The 22,308-nt window shown below is 34.5% G+C and overlaps 2 protein-coding genes across 2 annotated transcripts; both read left to right on the top strand.

The window, feature by feature from the left end:
* The first annotated feature begins 7,043 nt into the window (after positions 1–7,043).
* On the top strand, positions 7,044–13,779 carry LOC117335903 (A disintegrin and metalloproteinase with thrombospondin motifs 16-like). The gene is made up of 10 exons (XM_033896172.1): positions 7,044–7,064; positions 7,515–7,586; positions 7,961–8,112; positions 9,176–9,219; positions 10,512–10,617; positions 11,472–11,630; positions 11,820–11,964; positions 12,222–12,341; positions 12,678–12,729; positions 13,460–13,779. Exons 1-10 carry the CDS (start codon positions 7,044–7,046, stop codon positions 13,777–13,779), a joined length of 1,191 nt encoding a protein of 396 aa, XP_033752063.1.
* Positions 13,780–16,796: 3,017 nt separating this feature from the next.
* LOC117336876 lies at positions 16,797–21,745 on the top strand. The gene is made up of 5 exons (XM_033897611.1): positions 16,797–16,917; positions 17,097–18,005; positions 18,415–18,525; positions 19,259–20,133; positions 20,800–21,745. Exons 1-4 carry the CDS (start codon positions 16,818–16,820, stop codon positions 19,483–19,485), a joined length of 1,347 nt encoding a protein of 448 aa, XP_033753502.1. The 5' UTR covers positions 16,797–16,817; the 3' UTR covers positions 19,486–20,133; positions 20,800–21,745.
* Positions 21,746–22,308: the final 563 nt, after the last annotated feature.

Below are 22,308 nucleotides of genomic sequence, written 5' to 3'. Positions count from 1 at the left end.
CTTAACCGGTCGTGAATAAATTATCGCGACAGGTCGTCATAATAACACGACTTGTCCACATAATTATCTCGACAAGTCGTGTTACCGTAACACAACCTAAAATAACACGATGGCAGAAATATGCCACCATATTATTGAAAAAAAAGGTTTCCAAATGCTCATTTTTCTTTTATGTTTGAAGATGTGTTCAGCACACAATTGCGAATGACAAAATTGTATTTGTGACCTTCAGAAATTCTCGCTAGCTGTAAAAATATCTTAAGCCCGAGACGGCTGGGTGTCCATTTATAACTTATCTCGACAACATAAGTAGATGGCATATCTAGGCAAAAGCACATTTTAGGTCGAGATCCGCGATAACCTAACTTGATAAATTATCGCAACAGGTCGTCATAATAACACGACTTGCCGTGTTAATAACACGACTTGTCGACATAATTATCTCGACAAGTCGTGTTACCGTAATGCGACCTAAAATAACACGATGGCAGAAATATGCCACCATACAATGTAGATGAACATTGACATGGCCAATCAGATTCTAGGACGAGGCAGCCATATTAGATTCCAGATTATGTGGTTTAATGTGTAAGCCTACAAAATCAATCATTCAGCATTCGTTTCAGAAAATTGATTAAGTATTTGTAAGAACATTTAATATTTGTGGTTATCAAGGAGCATGACGGTCACTTTGAAAGTTTAATTTTTTTGGTGGGTTATTGGTGTAGGTGTCAGTCCCTGTATACTAATGAAACAAAGAAAACATATTTTTATTTCATTCCACTTGACAATATTTTATTGAAAAAAAAGGTTTCCCAATGCTCATTTTTCTTTTAGAAATTACATAACAACATTGTCGATCAATTTTAATTACTTTGCACAGAACTACTACCCACTTTTTTGCAATATATTTTATGTTTGAAGATGTGTTCAGCACACAATTGCGAATGACAAAATTGTATTTGTGACCTTCAGAAATTCTCGCTAGCTGTAAAAAGAGATTGTTTTTACTCAAACCCATCACATTTTTATCGCTCTTCCCTTATGTATTTAAACATGTATGTTCTTGCTTTATTTAAAGATATATAACATGCTATTTTAAGCCTGTTGATTTTTCGTCACCTCAAAAATTAATGACGTTGTAGCATTTTCCACCAAACAATAGTACATGTTTTTCATTTTTGGCCCAAAAAAGGTGTTATATTCTTGCGTATGTACATGTTTGAACTTAAATACCTATTTTCTAACGTAGGACTACAGAGGTTATCAGTAGTCTATTCAAGCTATCGTATTTGCTTCTTTGGCCATTTTGAAACCCCGCTTTTGGCGTTTTTGTAAGTTGCCGTCAAGAAAATATGTTTATTAACATGAAATATTCAATCATTCATTAGACTGCATGACAAATAGTTATTTTGAAAACAAATTAAATACACATTTTATTTAGAGCTGGTCTCACTAGTAGATTATGTAACAAATTTATAATCAGCCACTGAACTTATGGAATGCTTATAACGAGTCCTATATTTATATATAGATATGTATGAGTCGTTCGTCACACCTGACAATTACGTTGAAGGCCGCTATAAAACTATCACTCTGGTTAAACCAACTCATTTAGTGTGTTTATGAGTGAGGGACAGGGCACATCGTTATAAGTGTTCATTACGAAAACTTATATTGTATCGATAGTCCACCGACTCATAGGCACACTCAATCTCCATTTCGTCTGATTATCGTTGTGGAAACTTTTGACTTTGACCGATAGCGGATTGCCTGTTTTCTACCTAACTGCAATTAAGAATTATCTGGAATACTGAAAAAGCATTGGACTTAAATGATTTAATCATTAACTCGTGTATCCTACTGCAGTATGAAAGTTGCTAGTGTTGTGCGTACGTGTGTTCAGACTGCGATTCTCATATGGATAAGTATACAAGGATGTCTCTCTCAGAATGGTAAGATGTGTTTTGTTTTCTCGAAAGAATGTTTGGTCATTTTTTTTTTAAAAACAAATCTAATTTCAGCAAATGTATTGCGAAAATTGTTGTTCTCTAACTTGAAGTTTTGTATGGGTTTTTTTCAGAAATATCATAAAATACTTTTCCAGAACAAATTTTGTTAAGGCAGCTGTTTGTGAAACTGGTGTTTAATGCATGGACTATTTTGCATAAAAGTAGTCCCTCGACGCCACGATATCAAGTGGAACATTATTATTCCCGCTTTTTTTCCTTTTCTGTTTTTTCCTTATCTACTTTTCTGTTTTTTTTTGGTCAAATCCACATATTTTCAAACAAAAAGTCATCTCTTGTATCTTTAAATGTAGTTATAATGAATTTCCAAATCTGCGTCAAGTTGATAAGTTGGTTTGTTATACAGACACGACGATTGAGGTGGCTGTAGTAGAGGATAACATTCAAGGTGATGAACAGGATGTGCCTTCATTACCTACCAACTTGAATATGACCATTAATCTCCTCCAAAATGATACGAACGCGGTCGATCTAAATCTTGACATGAACGATGCCATGAATGAACAGCGAAGCATATATGTGATAAGGACGAACAGCGCAGGGAAACAAGTTTTGAAAAAAGAACAAATACCAATTGAAGGGGTAAGAAATATAATATATAAAGCCCTTTACTGTAATGCCATTATTAAGCAATTCGAGCTTATTAATGAATCGCCTAGGATTTGCTCAGACATAATATGTCAGTATATGTCTCCGATATCCTGAAGAAAGGTTGTTAATGAAGATATCAAAAAGAAAACGAACCATGCCTATCTCTAAACTGTAGAACATGATCGTTATAAACAAGAATTTAAGAATATATCGAGGTGTGGTTTCAGTCTATCGAAATATCCACTTTGCTTAACTTAGCCAACGATCGTTATTCTGATATCCGACCCGGGTATGCCTTCTAACATTCAACTGTAGTACATCATTAAAATTGACCTTGTGCTTTTTTCAGAACATCGCATTTTACCAGGATAAAGCGACAGGCGCCAATGTCATGGTTCGTTGTGATGGCTTTACTAGTGGCAAATGTGACCCATCTCTTGTAAGTGTTTTCTTATCCTATCTTTATAGATTTGCAGAAATCTGCCGTAGATTTTTATATAGAATTTGTATTTGTCGCCATCTAAAAACAATCGCTTTAAATTCGCGAAATAGCATTAAGCGTTCTGAAGAATAAATTGAAAAAAGCAATCCAGTATTCGCAGAAAACTATTAGGTTGTTCTGAAAATTTTGCAAAAGTGAATGCGGCTTTGGTGGACTATCGACGGCCGGGAATAAGATGGCTGTACGAAGTCAAGGTGTTGTTAGGCGATCGAGTTAATATTAGATTATCATTATTTGAGGGTTAAATACTGTTCATAGAAGCCAGAATTAGAGGGTTTGATAGAAAACAATATAAGAACAGTCTTTCATTTTAATGTTAAAACACAAATATTCAAACATTCTCCTTTTTACATCCCTATTAAGAAAGAAAACGGTGTTTTGTGTCTTTTACGTATGATATGGTATTTTTTTAACATAAAACCACAACCATTCCGACATATCTTGCATATTGGAATACAAGAACATTTTATTTAAATCAATTGCGCAAAAATAGTGGTAATACACCAAGCTAGTCACGAACTATTTGTAATGCATCTAACTTAACTTGATACCTAATGTTTCCAATCCTTGTCTGTCGAATGCAAAAAGGTATCCCAAAATAATATATGTGTATGAATGATAATGGACACATACCGCACAGTAGAATGATAAAGTTAATCAAAGGTAACATGCGATGTTGCGATTTAATAATACCTGTTGAACAACATGACATTTGCATGTTGATTTAATTAAATACCAATAAAAACATCTTATTCACATAACTACAAGGCCTTGATATATTCCATATTTTACAGAAACTTGAAAGAGTCATCAATTTGACAAGGATAGGGTTTTATAAATATTGGTTGATTGATATATGACGCATCACATTTGCATCATACTTTTACGAGGATAATATGCACCATACAATAATAACGGCTGAAGATGTATGGTAATTAATCTCATCCGTCTGTGATGATTGCCAGAGATTGATGTTACATGTCACATACTGATGTAAGGTGTAACTGATGATAAGGAAAGGTCCTTCTGATATTGAATTCAATTAATAAATAAACCAAAAAATGTAATTATGTAATAGAACAAAATTTAAACGATAAAAATTCAATTACGTTAAAACACAATCTTCGAAAATAAAGTCGTTAATTTGCCGTTGCTAATTGATTGAAAATTAACCATCAATACACATAATTGATGTTGTTTTTTTCTCACGTGCGTTCGGTTTGTAATTGATTTTAGGTCCGACGATTAGTCACTATTAAGTTCCGTTTATAAATAGTTTAGATCCGACGTTTAGTTCTTAATACGATCAGTTTGTATTTAATTTCAGGTTCGAAGTTTAGCACGTTTTAAGTTCCGTTGGAATTGAATTTTAGGTCCAACATTAAGAACTTACTTGTTCCGTTTGTAATTAGTTTTAGATTCGACGTTTAGTCCTTTTTAGGTACCGTCTGAATTTAATTTCAGGTCCGAAGTTGGGACCTTACTTGTTCCGTTTGTAATTAGTTTTAGGTCCAACATTAAGAACTTACTTGTTCCGTTTGTAATTAGTTTTAGGTCCGACGTTAAGACCTTACTTGTTCCGTTTGTAATTAGTTTTAGGTCCGACGTTAAGACCTTACTTGTTCCGTTTGTAATTAGTTTTAGGTCCGACGCTAAGACCTTACTAGTTCCGTTTGTAATTAATTTCAAGTCTTACGTTTAGTCCTGACTATGTTTTGGTTACCGATAAATATATGGTCACTCAGTAATGCTTTCCAATTTTCTTTTTGCAGTAAGAATGTCGCGTGGCAATATTCTAATTTGATTAAATGCGTTATACAAATTATGTCTTGCTTATTAGAAACAAAATACTTTTTGGCATTAACCGTGACATTCTAAGACTACATGTGTTATCCATATATAGTAATAACTGTTTACCTGTATGCTAATAGACTCAATTCTTTGAAAATTCGAGTGTTTTGGGGATGAAATAGAAAAACAAATTTCGATATACGATCATAAACCAAGGATACAATTGCACAATTTTGTCACTGGTTAAACAGACCGGAAACCACATAAATGAAATGAGAAATATCTGTTTCTTAACAAACTCGAAATTCGGCCATCAGACATTTTGATTTTTTTTATTAATAATATTTTTCACAGGAAGGCAGTTTTTTTGTTGATCAAGTTGAATATGGCCTTGAACCTTTGTCATTTGACTCCCCTGAACGTAAGAAGAGGAGTACTGCGGGAAATCGAAGAGGCAAATTGTATTCCGTTTTTAAACGGAAGCAAGACAAACCTGTTAAGGATGACTTTAAAGGTAAATGTTTGCTAGATATATTCAGTGATAAAAGTTAACTTTTCGTTTCATTGTCGTTTAGTAATTAATGCGTGATATTCATTAAAAAAAACCAATGCGATAACGATAAAGATTCATCGCTAGCGTTAAAATAGACGAGTCCTTGAATGACGATAAATTCCCTAAAACCAACATGTTATAGAACTAAAGTAAAATATCTGTATACATATCTATATACATTTGATACATTTTAGTCAGAAGTAGCTAACTGGTAATAACATGAAGCAAATCAATTCGTGTTTGGTTTGGTTTGGTTTATTTTGTTTAACGTCCTATTAACAGCTAAGGTCATTTAAGGACGGCCTCCCGTGCGTGCGACATATATGCGTGTGGTGAGTGCGTATGTGTGTTTTGGGAGGCTGCGGTATGTTCGTGTTAAGTCTCCTTGTGATAGGCCGGAACTTTTGCCGATTTATAGTGCTACCTCACTGAAGCCTGACAACGGGCGAACCAGTCGTCCCACTCCAAATATGCTGAGCGCTAAGCAAGAGTAGCAACTACCATTTTTAAACTCTGGTATGTCTCGGCTAGGGGACAGAACCCAAAGCCTTCCTTACAGCGGCGAACGCTCAACTAAAGGCCAAAAGTTAGGCATTGCCAAGGGATACATTAGGAAGAAGAAAGTTGTTAAGAAAGAAGAGAAAAGATAAGATCCCAAATTTAGTCGCCTCTTACGATCATGCAATGGGGGCAGCAGGTACAATTCTTACGCCCTACCTGCAGGGCAGTCAATTCGTGTAACCGTGTTTCCATTCATGTCACTGTCTCACGATCACATATTGTCTAAATGAGACACAGACATGTGTAAACGTTCAAAGTAAACCTGCTTTATAATGTAGATTGATTCCCCTTTGGTTCTATGTATCTCATCTTCACTTTGAATTGAAAGGTACTGATGTCTCATGTATACAATCCTCTCACATATCTTAATCTATCTATTGTGCGTTTCATAAAGAATCTGCTGACGGTCAAAACGGACAATCGATGCAGATGGTTAATAGAATCGTGGACCTTAGTGAATTCCTGAATCCCGAGAGTGCCTCAATGTCAATGAGGAAAAGGGTATCCAACTTACGTAAACGAATACCACGGAAAAACTTCAGAAACAATGATACACCATATGAAATGGGACTGGTTGTTTTGATTGACTTCAGTGTCTATCAAAGGTATGCTATTTCAGACAAACATAGTATTGTTAATGCACCATCTGCGGTGTTTTTGGTCGTAATTTTAATACATCTGTTTAATCAATTTCTACCATTGAACGTTGCATACATTTGTGTAGTACAGACGTATTTTGTTACTAATTTTATCATTCATTGGGAGCTTATCAGGCTGTGAAAAATGATGAGAATTGAAACAACGACTGTTATTCTAATGTCAATGAAACTATATGTGCGGATCACTTAATTCCACGCCAATGAAAACACTTTACATGAAACTGGCATGGATATAATGGAACATCGGCGATACTGAAATTCATTTATCTCATTTTATTTTCAGCTGGTATAGAAGAAGTACCCAAAGAACTCACGCCGAAAAGGATATTGAGGCAAAGTCCAAATTAAGACAATATATGTCCCATGTCGTCAACGGGGTAAGTTCAATTGGTGCTTTATCGTAAAGACAGAGAACTGTTTGTTGATAGATAAGGGAAATATCGTTATATCATTGGGTCAATCAGTATCATTGGATTAAAAACGCAAACATGTTGTTAAAGTGTTAACACAGTTAATACTGAAAGCCTAAAAATAAGCATTGCTGTTTATTGACTGGTATAGATTCATCTACGATATTGTCGAACCATCCTCTTGACCAAACCCAATATGACACAGCATTTATGAAATTATACACTTACTTTCGGTATCAGGGTTTGATACTGGCTTTGCAATTAAAGAATACTTCTTGGTTGCACCAGTGTCTGTCTTGCTTATTTCTATTAATAATTGAAACAATTGTATGTCATTATAAGATGTTATCAGCTGAAATAATATGTATGAAGATTTTCACCAATATAACTATGGTATAAAGTGTCTTTCATTTACAGATCGACCTTCGCTTTCAAAACCTGAGAACCAATCGAGTTAAGGTGGTTGTATCCAGATACATTATAGCAGATGTAAGTGTGCTCGTTTACACTTAATAAGGTTTAGCTAATGCTTGATATATGTATTAATGTAGGTACGTTTAGTATTGTTAAATGTCTTATCAACAGTTAGGGTCATTTAAGGACGGTTATGTGTCATTACCTGAGAGATATCATGGTATCGTTCGCAAAGAAGTATATTTCGGAGCTTCATATTCAGAATCATAGAATCAGTCTTCGTGTCGTTGCAAGGTCGATTTAGCTTGTTGGATGATACTTGATAGTCATTTCTTTAAGAGATATGGTCACATCTTCTATTGCTATAAAGCAGCTAGTATTGACATTATGACATGGCATGCTTGTAAGTTTCATTTATTATAATACATATATTGTGTATGTGTTTGAAGACCCCATCAGCCTTCCACTGGACATCTGACAAATTTAAGGCACATCCTCGGGATCTGGTCTATGCTGACGAACTTTTGAACAAACTCATAAAATGGCGATATAGAATGGGAATGGAGCTACCTGTACACGATCACGTTATTTTGTTCACTGGGTAAGTGTTCGTCAATATTACACATTCATTCTCTTCGTGTTTACTGGGTAAGTATTCGTCAATATTACACATTCATTCTCTTCGTGTTCACTGGGTAAGTATTCGTCAATATTACACATTCATTCTCTTCGTGTTTACTGGGTAAGTATTCGTCAATATTACACATTCATTCTCTTCGTGTTTACTGGGTAAGTATTCGTCAATATTACACATTCATTCTCTTCGTGTTTACTGGGTAAGTATTCGTCAATATTACACATTCTTTCTCTCCGTGTTCACTGGGTAAGTATTCGTCAATATTACACATTCATTCTCTTCGTGTTTACTGGGTAAGTATTCGTCAATATTACACATTCTTTCTCTCCGTGTTCACTGGGTAAGTATTCGTCAATATTACACATTCATTCTCTCCGTGTTCACTGGGTAAGTATTCGTCAACATTACACATTCTTTCTCTCCGTGTTCACTCGATAAGCATTCGTCAACATTACACATTCTTTCTTTTCGTGTTCACTCGGTAAATATTCGTTAATATTACACATTCTTTCTATTCGTGTTCACTGGGTAAGTATTCGTAAATATTGCACATTTTTTCTCTTCGTGTTCACTCGGTAAATATTCGTTAATATTACACATTCTTTCTTTCATGTTCACTCGGTATATATTCGACAATATTAAACATTCTTTCTCTTCGTGTTGACGGGGCAAGTATTCGTCAGTATTGCAATTTTTTTTCTTCTGGTTGACTGGGTTAGTTTTTGTAAATATTGCAAATCCTTTCCCTTCTTGTTTAATGACGTGTTACTACTACATAAAGTGATATCACTTTGAAACATCTGGTGCATTACTGTAAATCTGAAGAATGAAGCTAATTAAGATAAACTCGAATGAATTATGATGAACTCGAATTAAGCTAATCATGATTTTGAAATGTGAATGTTTTTCAGTTAAGATTTCGTTTGTATTCATTAACGTCATTTACATAAAATGATTTATTCATGTTGATAAAGATATATATTTGTATTAAAGAATGTATAATTTTAACTTTTAACTTGTTTGACAGGAATGACCTGTACAGACCAACTCTGGCGAATAAAGGAGTTGCAGGTAATTATTTAGTGATACTATTGTAAATGAAGTATGTAAATATATACTGTTATAATTAGATATGTCTCATTTTTAGTATAACAGATAATTATAAGTTTTTTTTTCAAAACGTATCTCAAACATTGCTATTGACAAGCAATGTAATTGATAGTGACATTGATATGAAATATGTTATTTAGAGCTCTTTAATGAAACGCTTTGGCAATTTATTAACAGCAGTTGTGTTTCATTAAATGTTCAGAAATGCAAATTACGCTATTTATATAGAAGAAGTCATGAATATTCATATCGGTAATCAATTATATTTATTTATTCCTTGACATTACATAGAAGAGTATATGATACCTGAGTACAGACTGGTTTCCGCATTCATTTATGAAATCTCTCAAGATGACTTTGATATATTGAAGATTGCATGTATTCGTTATATAAACTGCTAAAATAATTAAGTACGTATCGTAACATCAGAAGAAAATCGATAATCAGTAAAATGTAAAAGCAGATGCGGTTGTATTAGGTATATTCTTTCTGATTTATGTATGTTGATACGTATTGTTGAAGGTTTGTCAAATAGACAACTGAGACTGTGAAATATTACATATGTCAACGTCAATCCTTCACACAATACTTAGGCGATGAATGAACCTCCATATAAACATTGAATACTAACGTACTCACTGGTACGACAATACATTTGCATTAACCTGGAGGCCTAAGTACGAAGTTAAAAGTGTAATTTTTCATCCATAAGGACGCGTACAATGAATACACGTCCTTTAAGTTAGCTTTATTTATTGAGATGCAACGCTGAATTTGATTAATTAAATCATAATCAAGGTTAACATTTCAGCAAAATGATAGGTGTAAAGATTTTCACGTAATATGGAAATCGTGAAAATTTACATTTATGTATGTTTTTTTAACAAACCTTGAGACCGAGAATAACTTTGATTTACATATTATTTTGTATATATTGTGTGTCCTTTAAATAGTCCTTTAATTTGCGTGATATTTGTGTGTTATTGTATTATATTCCTTGATTGATAGGTGGGGTTTTATGTCAATCCGTAAATATCTGATTAAATGAAATATAAGATACAAACTCATCGAAATTAAAACTATTTTGAAATAGTCATTTAAATCTATTTCAAAATGTTCAATTTGTGTGTATGATATTATCTGTAATGAAAAGAACGTGATTTTAAGCGCAGAGAGGCACAGTATAACAGGAATGAACTCGAGGTTTCCTGTTTTATACATTTGATTATAACTGTTTACGTTTATTTTAATAGGATTTGCACGTGTTAAATCCATGTGCACACAGACAAGTGCGTCGATTGTCGAGGAACATGGCGGATTTAACAGCATCCTGACCGCTACCCACGAAATAGGACACAGGTAGCTATTTATACATATGCAATGTATCATATTGCAGGTTTGATAAACAAACCTATGATTTAGTTTAGTTCAGTATCTAATCGTTTAACATCCGATCAAGAGCTATGGTCATTCAAGGCCGGTTTCCCTTGTGTACGAAATGCATGAGTGTTGTGTATAATTTTTGCATTTTGGGAGGCTGCATTATGTTTGTGCTTTTTCTCCATGTAAAATACGATACTGATGTCGACTTTAAAATGCTACCTTGCTGAAGCATACTACTGAAGACTCCAAGCAGGATACCCCACCTGGTCACATTATACTGGCAAAAAAAATCCTTAAATGCTTTGCGCTAGGCAGGCGTAGCAGCTACCATTTCTATAGACAGTCACCGCCTACGGTACAGGACACAAATCTTCCCACACAGGAGGCGAATGCTAAAATTAAGACAAAAATGAGGCAATTTTAAGGGAGACAGTAGCAAAAAGAATGATGCTTAGAAAGAAGAGAAAATATAATATCCCGAATATAGTGGCATTTAACAAAAAAAAGGTAAAATCATTACGCCCCAAATGCAGGGCAGAGAAGACATATGGGCATGCTTTAAGAGAAAATGAGTGATAAAGTTGATATTTAAAATTATCTTTGTGACCAATTTAACAGTAAATATTATTTAAGTTGATATTCTGATAACAGTTAGTAATCAAAAACCTTCTATTGATAGCTTTAGTATAATTGTATGTTTAAAGGTGATATCAAAGAACAATGACAAAAAAAAGTAATTAGCAATTATCTTATTACCAGATACCAAGATTATTATTATCATCTAATGAAACAGTAACTGACATTTAACTACTTGTCGGTTCACCTTTCAGTTTAGGGGCTTACCATGACGGACACAATAACTCCTGTGTTGGGGAGGATAACTACATTATGACACCCATTGGAGGATCTGCTACACCGTCAAACGCACTAAATCCTTTTCAGTTTTCGCCATGCTCAGAGGAAGCCTTTCAATCGTACCTGGATTCATTGTAAGTTTATATTAATTATTTCGTACTAATGGAACAGGAATAGTTTTGCACAAGTAAGTCGGCACTCTCTCTATCTTGGAGAGATAAAAATCTGTAACAATTTAAGTATTGTTAAGTGTACCGTTTGTGTAAAGATCTACCTGTATACTTACTTAGATACATGATATGTACTATATCTGTTTTTACCAGACCAATGAATAACTGTTTGACTGACGAGACGGATATCTTCGATGAGGAGGAGTTTCAAGAACATCTTAAGGAGGCAGCTGGGCAGTTGTATGGTCCAAATGAACAGTGTAAACAACACTTAGGGAAAGAATCATACTATGCATGGGTAAATATTGTATTGTTGTATCTATAACCACCTCAACAGTTAAGCAGATAAATGTAGTTAAATGTACCATGACTTACAATGAAAACATTATCTCTATTACATTTTTACATTTGATCCCATATGACTTGAGGAAATCAGAACCCCTCCAAACCAAAGGAAAGGGGGGAGGGTATGGAATAAATCTACAGTGTATATGGAAATAAACAATGACAGTATATGTTTGTAATTATCATTCTCTAATTGGGTGTTTCTTGTAGGGTGGTATTTTAGGTGACGCCTCGGAGGTGTGCACACATATGGCCTGTAAGAACTCAATGTCTGACACGAGTTTCAATATATACTATGGTGCACGTGGGACGTCATGCGGAAACAAACATGTAAGTCAACACCGATTGCACGTTGGACTGAAAGAATATCTGTTAATCTCTGTTTCGAAACAAGTCGAAACAAGTTACGTCATCGTGAACATTTTGTAGATTCTTAATTTATATTGAATTATACATTTACACCAACGAAACATATAGGTATAATTCTTGTAATATTGCAAGAGAAATATGTAAATCTTATACTCTATGGCGGACACTGATCATAGACTCCCATCCTAATAAGCAGAGTAATGAGAGAGATTAAATAATGCATCTTTTGCATACGGACTTGCTATTAGTGTTCATTATTGAACTTTTAAAAATCGTATATCAATATTATTATTTCAGTGGTGTATCGATGGGGTTTGTACCTATTCCTCAGAGGCCCCAGTTCGAAAAGGTAAGAATATATTTTCGAAATTTAATCTAGGGATCCCTGAATTCCCTTATAAAATGTAAAAGAAATCGAAGTAAACATATCAATGTCCTGATGATAAGGAATCGATCCGGTTATCCGGAGTATGCTCATAAACCCAAGAAATAGTTCCGCACAAACAGTTATAAACTGTATTCGACTCGCGATGATTCTCGCGATGATTTGTTAATGACGCTGACTCGCGGCTGTGGTCTAGGAGTAAGTTTGGACAGATTCGTATAGAACTTGCTATGTATACATACGATGGTCCATTCAATTGTCTTTAGTGTTGCAAGTGCGTGCGAGACACACATTTCCTTAGATACGTATTTTCGAGTGTAATTTAGTATTGTGACCATTAAGAAGTTATCTATACATACTACATATTACACTATACATATGAAAATGTCATAACATGAAATGAAGATTCACTAGTTTTTGGATGGCATTGTACATATATATTGTCAAAGACAGCAGAAATTCTGGAAACAAAATATCATGTCAGGGTTAATGCTATATCAAAATATGGATTTACTGTTAGTGCCAGCAGACTGAGGAAGTTCTATCAGTAAGTTGTTAATATAGTTCTTACAAGTGACCTACATATAGTAAAATACAATATACAACACAATCAGGAAACATATTAAAGTTGAAAGATAGCTATGACAAGTTTATAATATGAAGACAGTTCTCAAGAAGTTACAAACTATTCCAGCTGGGCGACACGACACCACGAGTTTTATGAGAGGTAATTTAGATGGAACACTCTCTGAGATGATCACGGAAGAGAGCCTTGACAGTCAGTTACACGAACTGAAGGAGGACACCAGGAAAACATTTCCGAAAATAGTGGAAACACTGGAAGGACGAATTTCCGTCCTGGAAGAAGAAAATAAGAAGCTGGGCGAAAATATTTCTCGTTTAGAATCACGGCTTTTGTCTGCAATGGAAAACAAAGCAGCACTGATCAGAAAGAACGACACTGAACAGCAGGATCGAAATAGTTCTGTTAGAGTTGTTGGAGTAAAGGGATAAGAAAACGGGGACTGCGGTAGACACTGTGAGGGAAATTGTCCAGTTTATAGGTCAAACACTCAAAGTGACTATTGGAACGTTGATATGGCGCACAGGATGGGCAACTACGAAAAACACCAATCAAGAATTAGTATTTGCAAATTTATCAATAGGCGGAATGATTTCCGGGTAATTAGAGGGAGGGAGCGAAAATAATAATCTTCCTACGCTTTTGAGAACATGTCAATAATTGTTGTAGGAAATCAATATGATTACATTTGTTAACAATTCGTACAGTTTTGACGTTTGTGTCAATAAGACAAGGACTTTTCAAAGGTACTTGTATGATAAGTCATGGATGAAACGTTCAGGGATGTAAAAACGCTACACTTATAATTAAGGATAGACAAAGTTAGATGATACAAATAGAAGGAACGAAATCGCCAGCCAGCTGCAGGATTATCATTACAAAGGTATGGAAAATAAACAGGTTTCGTGTACTGGCGGGTTTATGGTTGAGAATTGAAAGAGCGCACTGTCTATTTCGCAATTAATTACACTTATTAATATGCAAACAAAATGAAGAGAAGTCCGCATACTTCATGACGAAACTGGAATTCAGTTTCATTATATTGCATTAGATTAGCCTTTGGAACAGTAATCGAAAGAATGACAACAGGTGCATGCACACTAGATAATATGGTTGAAATAGTATGTTTATAAAATAATTCGTTGATCATCCTAAATATTAAATATTTTTTCGTGTTATGTAATAAATGGTATTTATTACGATTGTTATGGAATAAGTATTTTTCGTTTGGAGTGTTATGTTAAAAATCGTACTTATTGCGTTTGTTATATGATATTGTTATTTATTGTGATTATTGTGCAATACATATTATTTATTTTGATAGTGATGTAATAATACGTATTTATTGCGATTGTTATATGATGATATTTATCGCGATTGTTATGCAATATGCCATAAATATTATTTATTTTGAGTGTTTTGTAATAAATGGTATTTATTTCGATTGTTATGTAATCAATATTATCTAACATTGATGGTTTCAATATGATGATTTGCTGTCAATTGTGAATATTGTACGAAACTAACACGTACGTTTCTCGTTGTGGACAATGAATGCGATGTAAAGAGTATCATAATTCGCCTTAAGCATTGCCATATTGTAAAATATAAATGTTATACAGAGAAACAACATAAGGTTGATATTGGAACACAGACATATAATAATAGTGTTACCGTTACTGGTTTTTTTTAATTCAAATATACATGTAAATGACGTTGAATATGCAAAGCTGACAAATAAATCACGTGAGTTTTCAAATCTCAATGTTGTCCTCTTCTTTTTTCACATATGTTGTGACAAAGTCTTGACATTTATTTGGAAATTATACATATAGTCTTTCCGGTGCTACAGCCAATGTATTCTGAAATTAAGATCAAACCTAGATTTGTAGGCATGATAAATACATATAATTAATTAAGTTGACTCCAAGAGTTAGGCTGGACTAACATTTTATTCCAAGTCACGACAAACACACCAATGTATGTAGATATAGTCTAGAAAGCACATTATAATATTAGGCAGTGAGATAGTGTAGATCGTAATACAGAACCAGTATTTCCGTTAAAAACAATGCAGCAGTCATTCTTCGGTTGAAAACAAGTATTTTTCCTTACAATTTACAAATTGAAGGAGAAAACTATAATTTGATTGAAACTGGTGGTTTTATTCTTTTACATTTTAAACACTAAAATGTTATGTAAATTTAGATGCAACGTTGTATTTGTGGGAAAAAAGTGAATTTCAATGTGATTTGACACATCTGTGTTGTATTATATTCTAGTTACTGTTACAGTAATTAAAAATATCTACATCAGACTAGGATAACATATAGGCTAAAATTATACATTGTCCCTGATACACCGATATCACTAACTACATTGGTACTATACTTGATTTCATTTTACAACATGAGACTATGTGAACTGGGTCCCATGACCATTAATGAACGCCGGGTTTTATTGTTCTTGCATATTTAAATTTTCAAATAAACATTTTGTTCATATATCGCCCTCTCCTTCTAAACTTTGAGTAAGAGCTTCGCTAACATCAATGTGTCGATATTATCTTGGCTTAAAACAGCTTTAAAGATTACTGTGTTGCAATAGGATTCCTGTTATCTTATTTACTTATTTTATTTTCTCCGAGGTTTTTTGTTTGTTTATTTTTTAATAAGTTAAATTCTTTTTATTCTGTTTTTTTTTTGCTCTATTGTATTTCTCAAATAGAAAGATGCTGATGTCGTGTTTCTCTTTTGTACAATCCTAAAGACGTCTGTCTCGTTTTATACCGAGTAAGATTTATTTTTTTCTCACTGCAATCTCTCGGTTTATCAAATTAGAGTGTTGTGTAGGTGATAGCGAAGGGGAGGTAATCAATATGACAATATGTTTCACATGCCGCTTACTTTTTCAGAGACATGTGTCCATGGAGACGCCCAGCGGATGTTTGGAAATATGACGTGTGCTCAGTATATAGAGGCGGATCCAAGTAGATGCTATTTTTCGTATTACAACCGATTTTGTTGTTCGTCTTGTGATAGGGTTCGCCGGCAGGAACGTGGTAAGTGTAACGAACTTGCGAAAGCATGTCAAATGCATATTTATAAAGGCTTGTCAAGGTCTTATCATGTGGGCTCATCAATGTATTTCATGAGCACCTCTGGTTCGTGAAGGAAAAGTTGATTTACGCTAAACCATTATCATTAAGTAGACACTATATGCAATGCATGTGTTTCGTAATGAACAATGTTATCATTATTCGTTTGCTGAATTGCTATTTTTATTTTTTTATTTTTGATATATATATATTTATACCCGTGTTAACAAACTTGCACGTTATAACACATTAACAATCAACACTCTTTTAACTAGACGGCTGTTATACAAATGTTGATTTGGGTTTTTCAATTATGATCTCAAATAGGTTTTTTTTATATTTTCAGATTGTGAATTTGGAAATAGGAAGAAAATGTGCGACATCGCTGATAAGGAAGCTAGATTTTGCTATCATGATGACAATGAGAAACGGTGTTGTGAAAGCTGCAAACGTCACCGAACCGGAGTCAAAGGTGAGTACTTAAATACTCATATACGTCTTTATAACCATTAGTCTCTATCATTAACGAAAACAAAGTTTGCAAAACCAACCCAGGAGTAAAGAATGTCACAGAAGTATAGTTGTAATGTTTAAACGATAAATGCACATCATGTGTTCAGATCGGTTAATACAATCTCTATTTATGTATAGGGTGCGAATTCGGCGATCGACTTCCTGACTGCAACCAACGTCGGTGTCCCGACTATAATTATGCCGTCCAGTGTTGTAAGACGTGTGCACAGACAAAGGAAAAGGTCACTTCACTAGTTCCAGCATCCCCAACACCCTCACAGAGCGTTGTATTCTTCGTAGATCATACACATGTTAAGGGAGACAGTAGTGTCACAACATTGTCAGAAAATGTTCCGTCCAGCGTACTTCCAACATTATCATCACCTTTAAGGCATAACAGAAGAAATCAGGACAATACACTTATTGTACAAAGGGAATTAGAAGTTGACAGTGATGCAGACATTCCAGTGTCAGCCTTATCACAGAACATCGGAACAATGAAACCTTTAGTCGAAATGCAGGTCGCACATAACGCCAAACAATTTAAATCACAAGGACCTCTCATACCCCAAAGTAAGGTTGACAGCAAGGTAAGGCCAACACTTCGCCCAAATACGAAACCTTCAACTAGAACAACGGAACCATTCAGACGTTCATCAACGTCAACTTCGCAGGGGAAACGGAAACAGAAATTTAAAAAACAGCAAAAGATACAAAGACGACAACAACCATCAGTTAAATCACGGAATCGAAATCGGCGTTTAAATATAAAACCTTCCCCAAAATATAACCAACGGAAGAAAAGCAACACCTCAAGACACTCGCGTTTGATGACAACAACATTCCGAACAAAAACAAACTTACACCCAGCGAAAAGAATAAAAAACAAGTTCACATATCCAACAAAGAAATGCGTCAAACCCGAAGCGACTTTTATGTCACTGAAGTGTCGATGGTTGGTTCGACTGATGAAAGGCCTTTGTTCCAATGCTTTGCTGGGAAGTATTTGTTGTAAGCCATGCACACCTTCAAAGAAAAAAGAATTCGGTATGTAGCCTGTATGTTTGTATATTTTAAACTTTTTTGTTGGCTTATTTTTTGAAAGGGTAAAAAACGCGGATTATTTTTTTCCAATACGCCTTCACGACATGTATTTTCTACTTTTATATCCTTGAAAATAGCGAAAACAGAACTCGTTGATAATAACGTATCTTAGGGCAAGTTAATATCTTATCTTTATTCAGTTTTGATCTATTCTTGACAATATATTGTATCCATGTGCTCGGTTGATACCAACAAAACAACACGATCTGTATACTGGGCAGATCTTTGATGAGGGCATACCATTAATATAATAGACGGCATATGCTTTGTCATGTGTTACCATAATGAATAGTGTTTATCGTTTATCTTCAATCGTAGTTTTTTGTTGACGAACGACAAATTTAATTTTCAGTATGTAAAGATCAGCAAGGGTGCATAGCTAAAACTGGAGCTCACTGCTACAATGATATAGTTCGTTACAAATGCTGCGCCACGTGTAAACGGTTCGAAACGGGTTACGCAGGTAAGTCAAAGATGACATATAATATAATTTGCAGGTAGTATTTAATTTTTATAAATAACTTTTCTATATTTCTTAGTATGTAATACATATTTTGAATTATTTTTCATATTACATTATATAAATATTATATCCAACACGAATATTTATAAGCATGGGAACACGGTAGCCGAGTGGTTAAGGTGTCCCGACAATTTATCACTAGCCCTTCACCTCTGTGTTGAGAGTTCGAAACCTACATGGGGCAGTTGCCTGGTACTGGGCGTAGGCCAATGGGTTTTCCCCGGGTACTCCAGCATTCCTTCATCTCCAAAACCTGGAACGTCCTTAAATGACCCTGGCTTTTAATAGGATTTTAAACAAAATAAACCAAATTTTAAACATTCTGATCACTTTGTACATGCACATATTTATGAAAGTGTTCATCAGTATGAAATCTAATATTTTCAAATAAATATACCTGTTTAGGCAGTAAATCGACTCATTGACAATTCTTTAATAGCTATAAAACAGTATATTCCTACGTTGAAGGCTAATTCAATATGGGCCTACTGGTGGTCCATGTCGGCTTATATTTTGGTATAGATTATTTAATTTTGAGTACAAACTAACTTGTGTTTAGAAATTATGTCGTTAATGAAGTAAACGACGCTAGCTCTCACGAACACATGGTCTTTTCCGTGTTTCTGATGGTCGTGAAAAACCCTTACTCATGTTAATACTATGTTTTTTTTAGATTGCCGATATGGTGACCGAGAGAGCCATTGTAGCCTGTTTATGCATTACATGCCTGCATACACTTGTGGTGCCTTCAAACAAAAATGCTGCATGTCATGTCAAAGTAACACTGCACCAATAACAACAATTACACCGAGGGTCTTCCGGAATGAAGTTCATCCTTCCAAGCCGTTCCAGGACCGGAAAAGCCTGTTTAGATCAACACGTCATCACAGACAGTGGTAGTATCAAGTTAAAACAACGGTGTCATTTTTGTTCTCATCTTTCATACCGAATATCTTCTGGATTCGAATTAACATTTGCTAATTCTATATTTGGACACCAGATACATACATGGCATATTTGTTCATTAGCTAATAATATTCATCGCGATATGAATCCACAAGCTGGAGAAAACAAAAAAATATGGAAACATTGTGATCACTATCCAAAAATACTACTGGGAACAAGGATCGAACAAATCATTGGAAAACCTCAGGACTGTTGCTATTCATCGTTAGAATACCTGCGTTATACCTGTTGATAATCATCGTCAGTTCATCGTCAGGACACCTACGTCAAACCTGTTGATATTCATTGTCAGTTCATCGTCAGGACACCTACGTCAAACATGTTGATATTCATCGTCAGAACACCTACGTCAGACTTGTTCATGTTCATCGTCAGAACACCTACGTCAGATCTGTTGATATTCATCGTTAGGACACCTACGTCAGATCTGTTCATGTTCATCGTCAAAACACCCACGTCAGACCTGTTGATATTCATCGTCAGAACACCTACGTCAGAACCGTTCATATTCATCGTCATTTTGATCTCGGAAGGCCTTCCTATCTATCAGGATTCGTCTGCGCCGCATAATTTGAAGGCCAGGTAAATAAGATAGGATTTCTAATGTATGACTGCTGTTTTAGTGTAAATATATTAACTTTGATTTTAATTTGGGTTAAAATGTACATCAATAATAATTTAGTAATAAACATTAGGTCCCATTATATATATATAGAGGATATCTAACAGTGTCTTCAGTAATACCAAATATATTTCACGAGTGGGACTAATATTTTGATATTTTTCACGAGTGCGCAGCACGAGTGAAAAATATCAAAATATTAGCCGCACGAGTGAAATATATTTGGTATTACTGAAGACACTGTTAGATATTCTGTTTATTACATTTTTTATCAACGACAAAATCCTACCCCGTATGCTAACTAGGCCTAATGTATCCAAAAAAAAGTAGTTCCCCCTGTCCAGGTGCTGACATATATGTCGGGCTTTCTGATTGGTCAATTATTTTGATATTTTCTAATCATTAATTTGATTGGTCAAATCAGCAAAAGTGATATTTTTCACTTCGATAGACGTGTTAGACTTCGGAAGGGAAAGGACTAAATGGGCCTAAATAACAATATAAAATAGAAAAAAAAGGCCCACTTTTCCTGTAAATGAATAAATCCGATGCAGCCTGATTTGATTACCTTTCAAAATTAATAAGTATTCGATAATCTAACAATAACAATATTTTTTCTTTTCCAGGCATTTTCCGCATAACAGAAACAAGTTTCCTTGAGTGTTGCTTCACCTTATAAAAGACGCAGTTGCATATTTAAATGTTTTAAAATTTCGTCCTAATATGGTTTCAACTTTATTTTTGTCTGAAGCGCATTGCCAATAGTTACATGATGGCCTTGTTATGACGCCCGTTATTGAAATCCAAAATCAACTCATTTCCGTGTCTGTAATACATAGATTTCATCACCTAGCTAGATTAATACACATTGTAATTGAGTTGTATAGGAATAACTTATTATGATCGTTTTGTATATATTTCGGATATTCTTCAGCTGTTAATTAAGGAGACGATAGCTTTTCAATTTTAACAATGTACATTTTCACAAATTAACCGATTTATATTATTATACTCGATTTTATTATCACATAATTAAACTTAGAAAATATGTGCATGTAATCATCCTTTGTAAATGGATAGAAAACGTCCAAACTTAAACTTTTTGATACGTTACGCCTTATCTTGTATATCTATATACATTGAGCTGAACTATCCTCAATGAATTATTCCACAGTGTAACATAAAACACAGTGAGGTGATAATATGATCATTCTCCCGATAACACCAATAACACCAACTGTATGAAGTGTTTGGTTTATATATATATCATAAGTTTTTAAGAAGTTTGTATAAATGATAATATTTCGAGTATTATACCTTTTCATTCGTTTGAGAATGTAAGCGGCCCTGTAGCCTTTTCCTGTATAGCATTGTTTGGTAATATACCCACACGTAACATAATACGTCACGTAATATGTCACGTGTAATACTGTCTATTACGACGGCGGATACACAGCAGTCTGATGTTTTCTGGTCAATTATACACACGTGGGGTTGATTGGTCTTCTGAAGATCAATTATGTAATCTTAGAAATGTATCATACTGTCAATTAAATGACGTTTTCACTCAAATTTTGTTGTCTTCTTTTCTCCCACAACCAGGGTAGGTTGATTTAGTATAACTACTCACGATGTTACCTTCAGAAGACATGCTTTGATGATATTACAAGTGTGATAAAGTTAACGATACTTCATACCAAGACACATAGGGTGGATACATACTGTGTTAGAACGATACTTCATACCCAGACACATACTGTGTTAGTACGATACTTCATACCCAGACACATACTGTGTTAGTACGATACTTCATACCGAGACACATACTGTGTTAGAACGATACTTCATACCCAGACACATACTGTGTTAGTACGATACTTCATACCGAGACACATACTGTGTTAGAACGATACTTCATACCCAGATACATACTGTGTTAGTACGATACTTCATACCCAGACACATACTGTGTTAGTACGATACTTCATACCCAGACACATACTGTGTTAGTACAATACTTCATACCCAGACACATACTGTGTTAGTACGATACTTCATACCCAGACACATACTGTGTTAGTACGATACTTCATACCCAGACACATACTGTGTTAGTACGATACTTCATACCCAGA

Source organism: Pecten maximus, chromosome 10, assembly GCF_902652985.1.
Source record: "Pecten maximus chromosome 10, xPecMax1.1, whole genome shotgun sequence".
In the NCBI taxonomy this organism is placed as follows: Eukaryota; Metazoa; Mollusca; class Bivalvia; order Pectinida; family Pectinidae; genus Pecten; species Pecten maximus.
This window is presented reverse-complemented; position numbering and strand designations above follow the sequence as displayed.

Coding starts and splice junctions, on each gene's coding strand:
- LOC117335903 (XM_033896172.1), top strand. CDS start 7,044: ATGTCCCATGTCGTCAACGGG. Junction 7,065..7,514: donor TGTCCCATGTCGTCAACGGG/GTAAGTTCAATT, acceptor TTTCATTTACAG/ATCGACCTTCGCTTTCAAAA. Junction 10,618..11,471: donor ACCCACGAAATAGGACACAG/GTAGCTATTTAT, acceptor TTCACCTTTCAG/TTTAGGGGCTTACCATGACG.
- LOC117336876 (XM_033897611.1), top strand. CDS start 16,818: ATGTGCGACATCGCTGATAAGGAAGCTAGATTTTGCTATCATGATGAC. Junction 18,006..18,414: donor TTCAAAGAAAAAAGAATTCG/GTATGTAGCCTG, acceptor TTTAATTTTCAG/TATGTAAAGATCAGCAAGGG. Junction 18,526..19,258: donor GTTCGAAACGGGTTACGCAG/GTAAGTCAAAGA, acceptor TGTTTTTTTTAG/ATTGCCGATATGGTGACCGA.